This window comes from Mobula birostris, chromosome 25, assembly GCF_030028105.1.
Source record: "Mobula birostris isolate sMobBir1 chromosome 25, sMobBir1.hap1, whole genome shotgun sequence".
NCBI classification, from domain to species: domain Eukaryota; kingdom Metazoa; phylum Chordata; class Chondrichthyes; order Myliobatiformes; family Myliobatidae; genus Mobula; species Mobula birostris.
The window spans coordinates 21084354-21100019 of record NC_092394.1 but is presented as its reverse complement, the minus strand read 5'-3'; the positions used below and the strand labels follow the sequence as shown (position 1 = coordinate 21100019).

At 42.1% G+C, this 15666-nt stretch overlaps 1 protein-coding gene across 2 annotated transcripts in view; it reads right to left on the bottom strand.

Annotated features, from left to right (window-relative positions):
* Window positions 1-15666, bottom strand: part of ankrd13b (ankyrin repeat domain 13B) — a 463600-nt gene that overhangs the window by 20678 nt on the left and 427256 nt on the right. For both annotated transcript variants that reach the window (XM_072242851.1, XM_072242852.1), the window contains 3 exons: window positions 12691-12848; window positions 10799-10951; window positions 771-931 (listed from right to left, as the gene is read on the bottom strand). In XM_072242851.1, the coding sequence (XP_072098952.1) occupies window positions 771-931; window positions 10799-10951; window positions 12691-12848 (472 nt within the window). The remainder of the gene's footprint in view (window positions 1-770; window positions 932-10798; window positions 10952-12690; window positions 12849-15666) is intronic.

The window sequence follows — 15666 nt, the reverse complement described above, 5'->3', positions numbered from 1 at the left end:
TGCAGCACAAAAAACCACAATAAGGAGCACAATAATAAAAAACACAATAAGTATAAATGCCTAAGGTACCCTTGTAAATATAGATTGATTGTATGTACAGTACATAAAGTGACTCTAGGCACAAGAGTGTCTGTACATAAGTTGAGGAGATATAAAGTAGTGGTGATGGGGGTTCAGTGTCGTGGAGTGGGTTGGTGGGTGGAGGTGTTGATCAGCCTTACTTCTTGGGGAAAGTAACTGCTTTTGAGGCTGGTGATCCTGGTGTGGATGCTATGTGGCTTCCTCCCTGATGGGAGTGGGACAAACGGTCCATGAGCAGGGTGGTGGGATCCTTCAAGAAGTTGCTGGCCTTTCTCTGGCACCTTTCTGTACATATGTCCTTTATAGTGGGTAGGCTAGCGCTCGTGGTATGCTGGACAGTTCTGACCATCGTAGGGCCTTCCTGTCCGCCGTAGTAGTTTCTGGACAATGCAGTGATGCACCATGTTAGGATGCTCTCTACTGTGCACCTCTGGAAGGATTTGACTATTAATATGCATAGTTTAGCTCTCTTCAGTGTCTTCAGAAAGCAGAGGCATTGCTGAGATTTCTTGATTGTGTACAATATGTTCTGAGACCATGAAAAGTGTGTGAGAAGTGCACTCCCAGGAGTTTGACACTCATACATTGCCAACCTCCAGATCTTGCAACGTAGACCTTATCCATCAGTTCTGACAAGCAATTCCAACTCCCAGCCGCAGGTTCCAACAAGAGTGACGATTTTTCCGTACCTGATCATATTCCGTGCCTGCTTCGAGCAAACTCTGCTGAATCGCAAACTGCAAGAGGTCATCATCCTCCTCTCTCAGGGAGTCCCGATTGCTGCCCACTACAGTGTAGCCTCTGGGCACCTCGAAGAGTGCTGGGTCCATATCGCAGCCACGACATGAAGCTGGCAAAACAAAAGCTTAAAGTCAATGGAGATTTGCTTTTGTTAAAATAGATTCCAGCAAGTTCTCTATTACCCTTGATAGATGTGAGAGTTATTTGCACAATCCAGGCGGCAGAACTAATGGAACTGTTCCGCCGGGAGCCAGGATTGCGTAAGTGGGCTGAAAAACTAGTAAGTTAATTAAATGAGAGGCTTCTGAATGGAACTCTAAAAAGGAAAACAACATTATATATTATCCAGTCATTTGTGTTTAACTGTTGATATGTCTGTGTGAACACTATAAGAACACTTGATATAGTTCCCTTTTAAGAAGAGTATGTGATAGTTGTGAGCATGTGCATTAGCGACAGGAAGCCAATAGGAGAGGTTGTGCTGTCTCCATTTTACTATGCAGCAACAAATACGTTTAATTATTATCACTGGGGCCTGTTACTATGCTGGAATGTTCAAAAGCAGGATAATTTTAAAGAGTTGAAATAGATATTGAGGGATAGAGCATAGAGACAGGCCCTTAGAGCTTTGGCTCATCAGGTCTACTCTATCAACCTTCTAGAAATAATAAACATATAATAAGACTATTCTAATCCCATCTCACATAATACAGGATTGAATCTTTTCCTTCTTTCTGGTGGAATAACTGAAACTGAATGTTTGGGCACCTTGCAGTGCAAATCTGGGATTCCCTAACTGATTAGTTCTGTGCTGTGCTGATCTGCTATAAGATGACAGGCTATTTGTAGAACCCTAATAATTCCCTCTACAACAAATACTAGTTAATTTGCATGTAATAATTCATAAGCATGCATTTGCTTGAACTAACAGGGGATATAAAATAAACCGTTTTATTTTGCTTCAGTGCTGGCTCCCAATGGTCTAGCTCAGCTGGTGACACAGTGAAAGCAGTGACCGATTCTGTTCCCTCTGATGGTCAGGGAAGCCTGATTAGCAAAATGAGAGAGATTTTTCCATTGTCCACTGCAAATATTGCAGCAAATCTGTGCCAGTAAAACCATTGTGTAAAATCTTCTCATTCGCAGCTAGTGGAAATCACAGGGGATCTTCTCCACCAAATAAGATAAAAGCAATTACATGCTAAATCCAGCATTATTATAATGCCCCGTGCATCCAGCTTAGAGCCAATTTACTTCTTGATACAGATACTGAAAAAATGCTTCATGAATTAGTAGCCTGATAACTTTACAGAAAGACTTGGTTATATTTAGTATCAAAAAATATCCAGTTATCACCGAAGAAATCCATGAGTCACCTACAATTAACACATCTTTCTTTCAGTGTAAAATGGCATGATCACCAAAGGCTAACACCATAGTCGGTTTAAGTCATCATCTTCTACTGATTAAGCTATCACATTTCATAAACACAGTGTTGTTCCTCTAGTTTGGATGACAAAAGGGGCAGCACAGTAGCATAGTGGTTAGCACAACGCTTTACAGTACAGGCAATTTCCGCCACTGCCCTGTAGTGCATTCTCCCCGTGACCATGCGGGTTTCCTCCGGGTGCTCCAGTTTCCTCCCACACTCCAAAGACACACTGCTTGATAGGTTACTTAGTCATTGTAAATTGTCCCGTGATTAGACAAGGAAAAATAAATGATCAAGAGCATTGAAATTACTCATGTTGATCTCAAAGTGGAGTTATAACAATCTGCTCTTTTCATTATATGCTCTTGGTCATTTATTTTTCAGTGGTTTGGCCATCTCAGTGTATTATCCTATGTCAATGTGGCCAGTTTACCTTGTTGATCTCACTGGCTGTATAAAAAGTGCACTTTCACTGTCTGACCAGCAGCAGCTTGTGTTTAAGGAAGCAATATCCATTTAAGATTAAGAGTGGGATACACTCATGGGACTTGCAAAAGGCTATCATTTACAACAAAATAATGCTTCTGAAAGGATGCTACTGGTTTATACGGTTGCTGGCTCCATACAAGACTGGTGTCTGGTTTAAATTTGTCCTTCTTATCTCACTTTATGTTTCTAGTCATCTGCTGGTGTCCCCAACTCTCTCTGGGTATCTCTCTGTCTCCAATTTCTACCCGTTATTCTGGGATGTGTTTCTATGATATTACTAGACAGGCTGACAGCACACAGTGGCTATGGTCACAAATTTGAGCTGAGGAGATTCAAAATAATTCACTAACTTGGTCTCCTGCCTTTACAGCACCGACAGGAAGAAATCAGAGTGCTATAACAGATAAAAGTAGAGTTACATTGCTGTACTTACAGAACACAATCAAGGATTAAAGTTGGTTGATCAGTTTTGCCACAGTTTACCACTATGGTATTAGCCCTCTTGCAAAGATTGAACTGCAGGCTCAGACCTTTTGGCAAGCAATGTCTATGCTGACCATGATGACAAATTAAACCAATCCCATCTGCCTGCATACGGTCTATAACCCTCCATTCCCTGCTTGTTCATGTCCCTGTCTAAATGCCTGTTAAATTGCAGTCTTTGATGATGTTTTAGGAACAGCTTCTTCCCCTCTACCATTAGACTTCTGAAGGGTCAATGAACCCATGAACATTACCTCTTTATTTTTGCTCTCTTTTTGTATTACTTTCCTATTATATACAACAGGAAATATATATATATTGCCTATTATAATTTATAGTTTATTTTATGTATTGCACTGCTGTTGTTCAAAGGAACAAATTTCATGGTATATATCAGTGATAATAAACCTGATTCTGATTCTGATGCTGAAGCACCCACTGTTAAACTAAAATTATTTTCCTGGTTTCAATCATGGTAAAACATGTGCACAAGAAAGCTTAGAGTCATTTAAGTGGCTCCTTTTCCATCTTTATTCTTCAAATTCCAGATTGACTTAATGACTTGTATTTAAGTATCCCAGCTGTGTTGGTGGGGTTTGAACCAACGATCCGGAACCAAAGTTGATAGCCCTGAAAATTACCCATTAAGCTACCACAACCCCAATCGCTGCTGACAACAGCAACTGTTTGGGTGGTTGCAACTCAGTGAGGCCAAAAACAATGCTAGCTTTCTTTCTGTTTTAAGCAACACACACAAAATGCTGGAGGAACTCAGCAGGCCAGGCAGTATCTATGGAAATGATAGTTGACATTTCAGGCCGAGCCCCTTCATCAGGACTGGAGAGGAAGGGGAGAAGTCAGAGGAGGAAGAGGTACAAGATCGCAGGTGATAGGTGAAGCTGGGAGAGGGGGAGGTGGTGAAGTAAATAGCTGGGAAGTTAATTGGTGAAAGAGATAAAGGGCTGGAGAAGGGGGAACCTGATAGGAGAGGGTAGAAGACCATGGAAGAGAGGGAAGGGGGAGGAGCACCAGAGGGAGGTGATGGGCAGGTAAGGTGAGAGAGGGAAACAGGAATGGGGAATGGTGAAGGACAGGGAGCAATTACCAGCAGTTCGAGAAATCAATGTTCATGCCATCAGGTTGGAGGCTACCCAGAAGGAATATAAGATGATGGAAAGACAGACTTCTTCCCTTCCTTTCCAGTCCAGAAGGGTCTCAGCCTGAAACATTGACTGTTTACTCTTTCCCATAGATGCTCCCTGGTCTGCTGGGTTCCTCCAGCATTTTGTGTGTGTTGCTTTGGATTTCCAGCTTCTGCAGATTTTCTTGTGCTTGTGGTTCCATTTATTTTATATGCTTCTGTAATGGCATTCTATGGCATGTTTGCACTATGCTCTAGGTGATCAAGAGGGGAGCTTTGCCTTTGTTAATTAAAAAAAAACTATTTGAAACATTGATCGCAGCCAAAAGAAATCAGTAACATAACAAGAATTAATAGTTCACAATCAAAGTCAATTTATCAACATAATTACTACAGATTACTCTACATAGAGCACTGATAAATTCTACATGTTATATTCATTTGTGGGGTTTGGGAGTCATTTACTTATCCCTAACTGCTTGTGAACTTAGTGACTGGCCGGCCCATTTCAGAAGGCAGCCAAGAGTCAACCCAGATATGTGAACCTGGAATCACGTAGAGTTCTTCCATGAACATAGAAAGCCACAGGCACTATGGCCCACAATGTTGTGTCAGTCTTATAACCTACTCTAAGGTCAATCTAATCCTTCCCTTCTACATAGCCCTCTATATTTCTATCATCCTTGTGCCTGTCGAAGAGTTTCTTTGATGTCCCTAATGTATCTGCCTTTACCACCATCCCTGGCAGGGCGTTCCATGCACCACCACTCTCTGTGTGAAGCAACTTACTTCTGACATTCCCCTATACTTTCCTCCAGTCACCTTAAAATTATTGCCCCTCATATTAGGCACTTCCACCCTCAGAAAACTTCCTGGCTATCCATGAAGTTCCCAGGTGTTTGTTTTTTAACGTGAATTGAACAGCTTCACAATCACCATTACTGATATTTTTTAATTCCAAAATTCATTTAATCAATGACGTTTTAATCCCCAAACAGGTGTGTTGTGATCTGAATATGCCTCAGAATCATTAGCCCAGGACTCTGGATAGATAATCCAATAATTTAATAATTTATGATATCGTATCCCACTATTATCATAACTGGTACTCTTGATGCAGAGTTATATTGAAAGGAGAGCTATTCTCCTGACATGTGTTAGGGAAAGGTTTTGCATCTGTCAGCTACACTTCATTTGCCCAAGGGCACATGCCCAAGAGACAGAATTTCAGCATAAACAGTGAGTGTCTACAGTCTTCTGAACAGTGGGAAACATCATAACTATTCCCATTTTCATGTTTTAACAGCATAGAGGAGCAAATAGAAACAGGAGGTGTGAGCGTGGAACGAGCTGCCCGTGGAAGTGGTAGCTGTTGGTTCAGTTGTAACATGTAAGAGAAATTTGCAATAGGTGCATGGATGAGAGAGGTACGTAGGGCTATGGTCCCGGTGCTGGCAGATGAGATGTGGCAGAAGTCCAGGCTGACATGGACTGGATGGGCCAAAGGGCCTACTTCTGTGCTATAGGGCTGTATGAAGCAGGGTGACTATTTCCGAAGGGGTTCGGAAGCCAGTGGCTAACACCTATTACTACCCAATGCTGAGATAAGAGTACACTGCACCCCCAGTTACAGCAATTTCTAAATGTTTATGATTTAAATATAAACCGCCACATCTCTGTGCATTTTGTATCCACAGTTATACTGTGTAAAATACCACCCAGCAATATTATATTCTTTTACACTATTAGGAGTGGTTTCATGTAGTTGTACTTTCAAGTGAGCAGTTTGGTTAAAAGAATCCATACAGGGAATACTATTACTAACAGCCTTGTGCATAACAAAGCTAGGAAAGACAGACAAAATGTGATTGAGGAATCAGGGAGGGTTATAAACTTAAACCCTTTATAAGAGATCGTTCTGGCAGGACACAAGCACATCAGGTCTACACTGGGCAAAGGGCTGCCTTGGACTTCATCATAATTTGCATTTGTTTTGATGAGATAGCTTAGGCAGAAACACACTCAGCTGTATACATAAAAAAGGTAGTCCTGGTGTCATTGACAGCACATCAGCAGATCAGCTTGACGGAATACAGCACGAGAAAGATCCAGCTTTTGGAGAAGAAACAGGGAAATAGAGATCCAGCCTTTCCGTCAGTCACTAATTCAGAAGCCAGGTGAGATCTTTCATATCTCAGAAGGAAATCTGGCAGTAGAAAGAGTGGTTGGTATATGAGATTCTTCTATATAATCAGTGTTGCATGGCATGGTAATATGATGTTAATGATCTAAATCAAAGGTGGTTAAAGGTGGGAAAATGGGTCCAGCATGGATAGGCAGCTTGGTTGGCATGGGCCAGTTAGGGCAAAGGTCCTGCTTCCATGTCGTACCATTTATATCTCCAAAATGCATGTTAACCGTGAGGTAACCATGGCTAACAAAGGAAGCCAAAGACAACATAAGAGCAAAAAAGACAGCACATAATATAGAAAAAAATAGTGGGAAGGTAGAGGATTGGGAAGCTTTTGAAAACCATCAGAAGGCAATTAAAAAGTCAGAAGGAAAAGATGGAATATGAATGTAAGCTAGCCAATGATATTGCAGAGCTCCGGAAGCTGCCGTGGTTGACAGCTCGCCCCAGCATTCCTGGCGGCCAGTGCTAGTTATTGCTTTTGGTTAAAATGTGTTCGTGGGATTATACTGGGATATTCACGTTCATTTAGCAGGGATTATACAGTTATTCGTTTGTGTGTTTGTGGGTCACCCTGACTGGAACTGAGGTATGTAATAATCACCTCTCCCATCTGTATGAGACGGAGCAGTTCTCTCCCCGAGTCATTGTGCCTGGCCCGTTTTTGTACTTATCGCAACAACGCTGTCAGCTGAGCTAAACGAACTTCTCCTGTCTGTCACCATGGACCAAATGCTCGCCACATCGGTATCAGGAGCGGGATTAGAAACTGACAGTGAAATTGAGAGCTACGAGTTTGGATGGAGGGCCTTAAGACCCGGAGTATAAGTTGAGGGGCCTCCCCACACCCTCGTGCTGGGCTCCCGAATTAAGGACACCAACCCAGGGGGAAAAAATGAGAACCAAGCATCGTGCCTTCCCAGGGAACCCCAATGAGGCGGGCATACCCAGGCTCCCCAAACCGGGGTACATGGCGGAGTGCATCACCCACCTCCCTCGCAGCTCACACCGGAGAACCCAAGGCACCCCAGCCACGGGAAAGCGAGCTATGCAGCAGGCACCACCAATCGCACAGGAGCAAGAGGAAGGTCAGTGGGCCCCAGTAATCAACACCACAAGGTCCACCTTGAAGCTCCCCCGATACAATGGTACCGGCCACCTGGAGCCTTACCTAGCGCAAGTCAAACTTACTGCATGGCACAATGGAAGGAGCCGCACCGAGACAGCGGTGAAACTTGCCCTGGCGCTGGAGGAATTGCCCTGTAGGCCTTCATCGACCTAACGTCAACTGAGCAGCGTGACTACAGGGCCCTTGTAGCGGCCCTGGAGCAGAGTTTCCGGCAGAGGCCATTGGAGGAAGCAAAGGGAAGAACTGGGCAGCAGATGGCATCCTGTGGGAGATCTCCACCACTGTGCTCGCATGGCTACCCCCAGTTCCCAGTTCCCTCCTGCAGCCCAGGAAGAGCTTGCCCTCCAGGCCTTTGTAAAACTGCTGATGCTGGAGTGCCATGTTCGCCTGACATCATTGCTGGCTGAGATGGAGAGGATGGAGAGGACAGGAGCAACTTTAGCCCCCCCCCAAGGCGTTCCAGCGTCGCCCCACATGCCGCAAGCCCGGGCTTGTGTCACTGAGGCAGAGGAGGAAACTGAAAACTGACAAGAAAGAGCCCGTGAGACAGGTCCGACCTGCGCCACGCCGGCCCCATTGCGTGCTTCAGAGTGATCTCTGCTACCGGTGTGGTGAGGCGGGCCACGTGGCCCAGGACCGCCACGCACAGCCCAGTGCAGACATCTGGAAATGCCGAGCAGGGGCCACTGCTTCAGACCTCCAGCGGAATCCCATCACTGTTGACTCCCCAATTGGGCCGCTAGCAAAGCTCATACATGGACTGTGTGGTGGAGGATATCAGATGCCACACGGTAGTGGACACAGGGTCAACTATCACTGTAATCCATCAGGGTGTGCTGCCCAACACGAACGAGCCCTCTGTGCCTTGGTGGACAATGACAGTGGTCCAGCTGGCTACGGTCACCGGCAACTGTGCATCTGCAGCATTTCTCTTGTTTGCTATTTATTGTCTTTTTTAAAAATGCATTCGCAGGATTATGGAAGGATTTTCAAGTTCATTTACTGTGACATTTTAGCTTGGGTGTAAAATTATGCACTTGTACGTTTGTGGGTTCTAACTGTAACCAGGGTGTGTAATAATCAACTTCCCCTCTGTATGAGACTTCATACATTATTGTTGCCAAACAATCGATACTAGAACGTACAATCATCACGGCGCTATTTGATTCTGCGCTTCCCTCTCCCTGGATTACAAATCGATAGTAAATACTAAAAATTTAAATTATAAATCATAAATAGAAAATAGAAAAATGGAAAGTAAGGTAGTGCAAAAAAACTGAGAGGCAGGTCCGGATATTTGGAGGGTACGGCCCCGATCCGGGTCAGGATCCGTTCAGCAGTCTTATCACAGTTGGAAAGAAGCTGTTCCCAAATCTGACTGAGTGGATCTCTCAGCAGGTCATAACAGCCGGTCTGTTTTTGTGCTTATTGCAATAAAACCCGCATTTCAGCTAAATGAGCTTCTCTCGTCTGTCATCATGGACCAAATGCTCACTACAATATAAAAGAGGATGCAAAAATCTTTTTCAGATATATAAAGAGTAAAAGAGGGACAAGAGTGGATATTGGACTGCTGGAAAATGACACTAGAGAGGTAGTAATGGGGGACCAAGAAATGGTGGACAAACTTAATAAGTATTTTGCATCAGTCTTCGCTGTGGAAGCCACTAGCAGTATGCCAGAAATTCAGGAGTGTCAGGAGCAGTGTTGTTACTATTACAATGGAGAAGGTGCTTGATCTGAACGGTCTGAAGGTAGATAGGTCACTTGGAAAAAATGGACTACACCCCAGGGTTCCGAAAGAGATGGCTGAAGATATTGTAGAGGCATTAGTAATGATCGTTCAAAATCACTAGGTTCTGGAGGACTGGAAAGTTGCAAATATCACTCCACTCTTTAAGGAAGGAGGGAAGCCAAAGAAAGGAAATTATAGGCCAGTTAGTTTTACTTCTGTGGTTGGAAAGATGTTGGAATCCATTACTCAGGATGAGGTTTTGAGGTACGTGGAGGCACATGATACAGTAAGCCAAAGTCAGCATGGTTTCCTTAAGGGGAAATCTTGCCTGACAAATCTGTTGGAATTTTTTGAGGAAATAACAGGCAAGACAGGCAAAGGAGAGTCAGTGGATAATGTTTACTTGGATTATCAGAAGGCTTTTGACAAGGTGCCACACAAGAGGCTGCTTAGAGTGGTTGTGGAGAGAATGATTCATATAGGTGGGGATCTAGGATCAGAAGGCAGTGCCTCAGAATAGAGGGACATCCATTTAGAACAGAGATGAGGACATATTTCTTTAGCCAGATAGTGGTGAGTCTGTGGAACTCATTGCCTCAGAATGTTGCGCAGGCCAAGTCATTGGGTATATTTAAGGCGGAAGTTGATAGGATCTTGATTAATCAGGGCATCAAAGGTTGCGGGGAGAAGGAAAAATGGGGTGGAGAGGGACAGCCATGATGGAACGGTGGATCATACTCGATGGTCTGAATGGCCTAATTCAGCTCCTATGTCTTATAGTCTTAAAAAGCCAGTTTCACTAATGCAGGCAGAGGAAGATAGCCTTAGTACTTCCATCCAATAAACCGTTTCCATACATTACACTGTGAAACCCAACAGAACTTAAAGACAAATTAAAAAAAAAGAGATTGAGGAGGACATAATGAATAAAGATGAATAAAACAAGACAAAAACACATTAACATTTGGATTATGATTATAGTGGATTTGTTAGAACAAAAAAGGATACAGATGAACCATAAATAATTAAATAAGTAATCGGCTTTGTGATTATATTTAACTGCTGTGCCCACGTTTGAACACAATGGGGGTACTTTTGACTTATTATGTAAAATGGGTATCAGAGAATCAGAAATCTGGCCTCTCAAATTTTACTGACTGTAATAAGAAATAAAGATCAGAACAGGTGTAACACCGGCTCCGAATTACACACTGTCAACAATATTACACGTTCAGGTAGAATTGAATGATCCCAATGTCATTTAGTCGGCCATAGCTGATTGGCATGTTGGAAGATTAATACGTGCCACACGTTTGCCACAAGTTACTCACTGTAGGTAGTTAATCACAGACCTGGGGCTTTTTTTTAATACATACTCATGGAGCTGGAGCTGCTCACACTAGAAGTGTCACTGCTGGGAGACGGAGCCTCACTGGAAGGACTGTTCCTGATGGAGTGCACTGGTTCGTCACTGCCATTCAAGTTCCCAAAGGTGATACGTGCGTTTAGAATGTGAAAAATTGGAATCTCTGCAGAGAAGATGTAAACATTGCTGATGCCTCTGCACAAAGCTTCAAAAAACTGCATGTAAAAATAAACATTTGTATTTAAAAAAAAAACATACTTCCCATTGTATCTACATTTCACAACTGTTAAAAGAATTGGGTTTAACAGAAATGCTTACACTGATGTAACGATTCAGCATGTTCTCAGGGAAGCAACTCTTCCATTGGGAAATTAAGACAGGTGGGCAATCTTAAGCAGAAAACTCCCGGTTAATCTGATTTACCTCAGTAGTGCACACTTCAGGAATGTTAATCAAGATAAATCATTGGTCTCCCTTGTACAGTGCTGTTAGTCCATTGTGTTTTTCTTATTTTAAGAAAGCATTTGTTAAGATTTATGTTAAGTGGTTGCCTGTAATTTAAAGTCAGTTTGCAGATGTGTAAATTGATTTTCGAGCCAAGCACTGGAGTTACTTCACAAGGGGGAAATTAATCTAATAGGGTTTCTCTCAAGTGGAGAGAGTTCAGAAGGCTACCATTGAATCTGCGGCTCGTGACATGCATTACTCAGAATGTGATCTGTTTGAAAGTATTTTTCAAGGCTTGAGCAACCAATAAACACCTACATCATTGAATTTTGTAAAATGCCTGTTTCAAAAGTGCAAAATGAAACATCCTTCGTGGGGTGGGGGTGATCATAAATAATGGCTCTATCTTCTATTGAGCTGGTGAAAAGGAAACAAGGATGAAGATATTGGAAATTACTACGCTTGGGAAAGACATGAAGGCCAAGATAGGTTACTTCAAGAAAACAAACAAGAGCCAAAGGTAAGCCTTGGTCTACTTCAGCACTAAGATTAAATAATAGCAAAGGTAGCAAACCATGGCATTGTGATTTATTTTCTTTTCAATTTATATGGGGATAATACTTTTAAAATTCTTGCACTTGCTACAGCACAAACGGATATTCAGTAGGAGAAGCAAACATGAGCTATGAAATCTGGAGTCTATTTCCAAGAGTACCTCTGACGCATTAGAGATAGTTTTAAACCCGTGGAAGGGTTGTCATCATTCCCCTGAATGGGCAAAATAGGAAATAATTTTGTTGGAAATATTACACCTTGTGAAATATGATGAAGGAATATTAGTCTGAGGTATCAGACTAGTATAAATGTTTAAATCCTTGTTGGGGAGTGGTGTGACTAAACTGCAACTAGCAAGCTGAAAGCAACAATAATGACGTCTAGCATATTAAACTTTTTTATAGAGCTCTGTGATGCTTGGAAATCATGCAGAAGATGACAGGGACTTGATAATTAGTGGTGTTCACACTAGGGAGAACAACTACAGTCCTTATCAGAATCACATCCTGCCAATGTGGAGTTACATTCAAGTTATAATCAACACAGCTTTCCTGACTTCAGATATCACACCACAAACATTGCTTTCTGGAGAGGGAGAAAAAGATAATTAATTTCTGCTGCATTTTAATCTTGATAATGTCAATTCTCCTTGGGTTGCAAATTAAAAACAGCTGCTGTTTGACTTTTTCCAAGCAATTAGCTCGGGTGTTTGCCTACATTGGCCCATTACCCACAAGCATTCCACCTTAACAGCCCCTTGCATTGTCAATCCCCAGCTATTCATGAGAACCCTGTGTAAAAAAGCAGGACAGGGATCTTCAAAGTTTACAGTTTATTCTCTATGTGTTTTTCAGATGCAAAATCCAGAAAACAAAATGGTTTCTTCTTTCACTAACTTACCTATTTTGACGGGGAATCCTGGAGGCAGGCGCAGAGTGATAAAGTCCCTAAGTTTAGCAAAAAGTGCATTGCTTATTGCCATGAGGTCAATGATGGGAGCTACCTGCTCAGAGAGGGACAATGGATGATCTTCGCACAACCAGAGCTTTGCTTTAAACCTTGTAAAAATAGAAAAGGAGAGACATAGATCACAGTTCATTGTTGTTCACTTACACAGTTAGTCGAACAAACTAATATTGGAATCATGGGGCAATGAAAATGCTGCAATTTAATCAGTTGATCCCTCCTAATAAACAATCTGTTGACTAAGTAAGTCCCTCAGTTAATATCTACATTAACAAAGTACTTTCAAATTAATGAGATGCACATTCTTACCGGGGAAATAATCTAGTATTCCATTGAAGTAGCAGGTCCAATACGGAAATGCTAAGATAAATATTTCATTGGCTATGTCTGGAATAGAGCACGTTTGTGGAACCACATTCCAGATGTTTCTGCATAATTTAAAATATCACCTCGCTTTTTTTCACAAGTCCACAGACATCTGTTGAAGCAGTGTGTAAACGTTAAACAATCATAAAGGAATTCCTAACAAGATTGTGAAATGCCAATATTATAGACTCAAACATCTCATGACCTAATCAGTAAACCAAGAGATAAGCAATAAAGAAATCAGCAGGGATTATTTGGCTCTTTCTTTTACCAAATGGGTGGGAAGCAAAATTATCCTCACCTCTCACACTTTCCACATACAGTCCACTTGAATATCATCCTCAATCTCAAATTAGGCTTGGCTCTCCCTCCAATGTGACAGAAACAATACCAAACTCAAACAAATATTTAGTCAGTCTCTCGTTTTCGCAGATGCTACAATCAAGTTTTTCCAACATTTTCTGTTTTTGTTTCAAACTTACAGCATCTGCAGTTTGGTTTTGCTTTTCATGCACAACAATAACAGGGAGAAGGCAGGAGAATGGGGTTGGGAGGGATAATATATCAGCCACAATACTCCATTTTCCTGCTTTATAATTGTTCACATTTTTCACATAAGCAAGCTTCGTGACCTTTGCAACTTCAGGGCTGGTTAGTAATCAGCTCACCCTAGATTTCCAGCATCTGCAAAACCTCTTGCGTTTACCCTGGTAGCTTCCCACCAGAAATTGAGGTTAAAATTTTGGAGCCTCTGTCATTTTGGTCTATGGTCCCAGTGCAGGTGTAGTTTAGGTAGTCGACACAGACTAGATGCGCCAAAGGGCCTGTTTCTGTACTGTACTTTTCTATGACTCTATTTTAGTCCCACTTTGTCGTGGATAGGCTGATTACATTCTAAAACTAAACGTAGGAGCTGAAACAACAGCACAGGTCTTGAGCATGGTATAATCACAAAATGTAAATCTAAAGAGAAGGAAAATCCAAAAGATAAATATTTTTATTTAAAGTGCCCCTTGATGAAGCAAACAATATATTCTGTTAAAATTAACTTAATAAAGGACTACACTGATGAAGTTCTGATAAAGGGTCTTGGCCTAAAATGTCGTCTACTTACTCTTTTCCATAGATGCTGCCTGACCTACTGAGTTCCTCCAGCATTTTGTGTGTGTTGCAAAGGGCTACACTTAATGGTTTCAGTATTTGTGCAACTTGTAGTTAGTTTTAAATTCTCACCCTTTCAAATGATGTCTATTTAGTCATAGAATCATGGAGTACTACAGCACAGAAAGTAGTCCTGCAACCCATCTAGTCTTTCCCTATTTCTTGCCTTAATGGTTCAATTTCCCTTAGGCCTCACACAGGAACTAGAAAGACAACTGTGCTCAGAGGCACAGGTGAAAACCAGTCTATGCTAGTCACACAGATCTCAGCAGGTCAGGAAGCATCTATGGAAAAGAGTAAACAGTCGACATTTCGGGCCGAGACCCTTCATCAGGACTTGAGTTTCACAAGTAAGGCTATTAACGTCTCCATTCAATGTGTAATGTGCCCTGGGTTCCACTTTACCAATTGTCATACGTGCACAAGCCTTTAACATGAGAAATAGTTGGTTCTTGCATCTTGGGGAGTTGATGGTATATTTTCTCTTGCTGGTAAATTCTTCTGTTTTGGCATCTCCTGGTTTATCTTTCTATAAAAGTATGATGATAAGATAGTTCATTTACTTCCAGAAGAAGAGGTCTCCACACGTATGCTCCAAATGATGAATTACTTTGAATGTGCTGATTTGTAATCAACCATATTATTATGCGTAGCTCCAGCTGAGCTGACGCAAATACATACAGCCATGGCCAAATAGCTTCCTGAACTACCCACACTGTAGTTCCGTCATTATCAACATAGAATGGAACACATCATGTACGTAGGAATATCATGCAATAAACTAGAGGTAACAAAGAGCCATATTGTGTGCAGATATAACTAACTTGTATGTATTTAAAATGACACACCAATTGTGAGAACTGGCACCTATTTATACATAGTTGTAGCCATTTTAATCTTCTGTTAGATATTACACATTGTAAATAGTTGGAGATTTCCTCCTCTTTAAAGAACGGGGTTTCCCTCCCTCTACTATCGATGCTGCCCTCACCCTCATTTCCTCCATTTCCCGTACATCTGCGGTCTCCCTATATTCCCGCCATTGTAATAGTGATAGACCCCCTCAAGTCCATACCTACCACCCCCTCAACCTCCACATCCAACACATTATCCTCCGCAACTTCCTCCATCTTCAAAGGGACCCTACCACTAAACATTCTGCTTTGTCGAGCACCTCTGTACCATCCACCACAAGGGGGATTTCCTGATGGCCAAACATTTTAATTCCTGTTCCCATTCCCATTCCAACATGTTGATCCATGGCTTCCTCTTGTACCAAAATGTGGCAACCTCAGGGGGAAGGAGCAACACCTTATATTCTGTCTGGGTCCCCTCCAACCTGAGGGTATGAATATCAATTTCTCCTTCCAGTGAACAAAAATT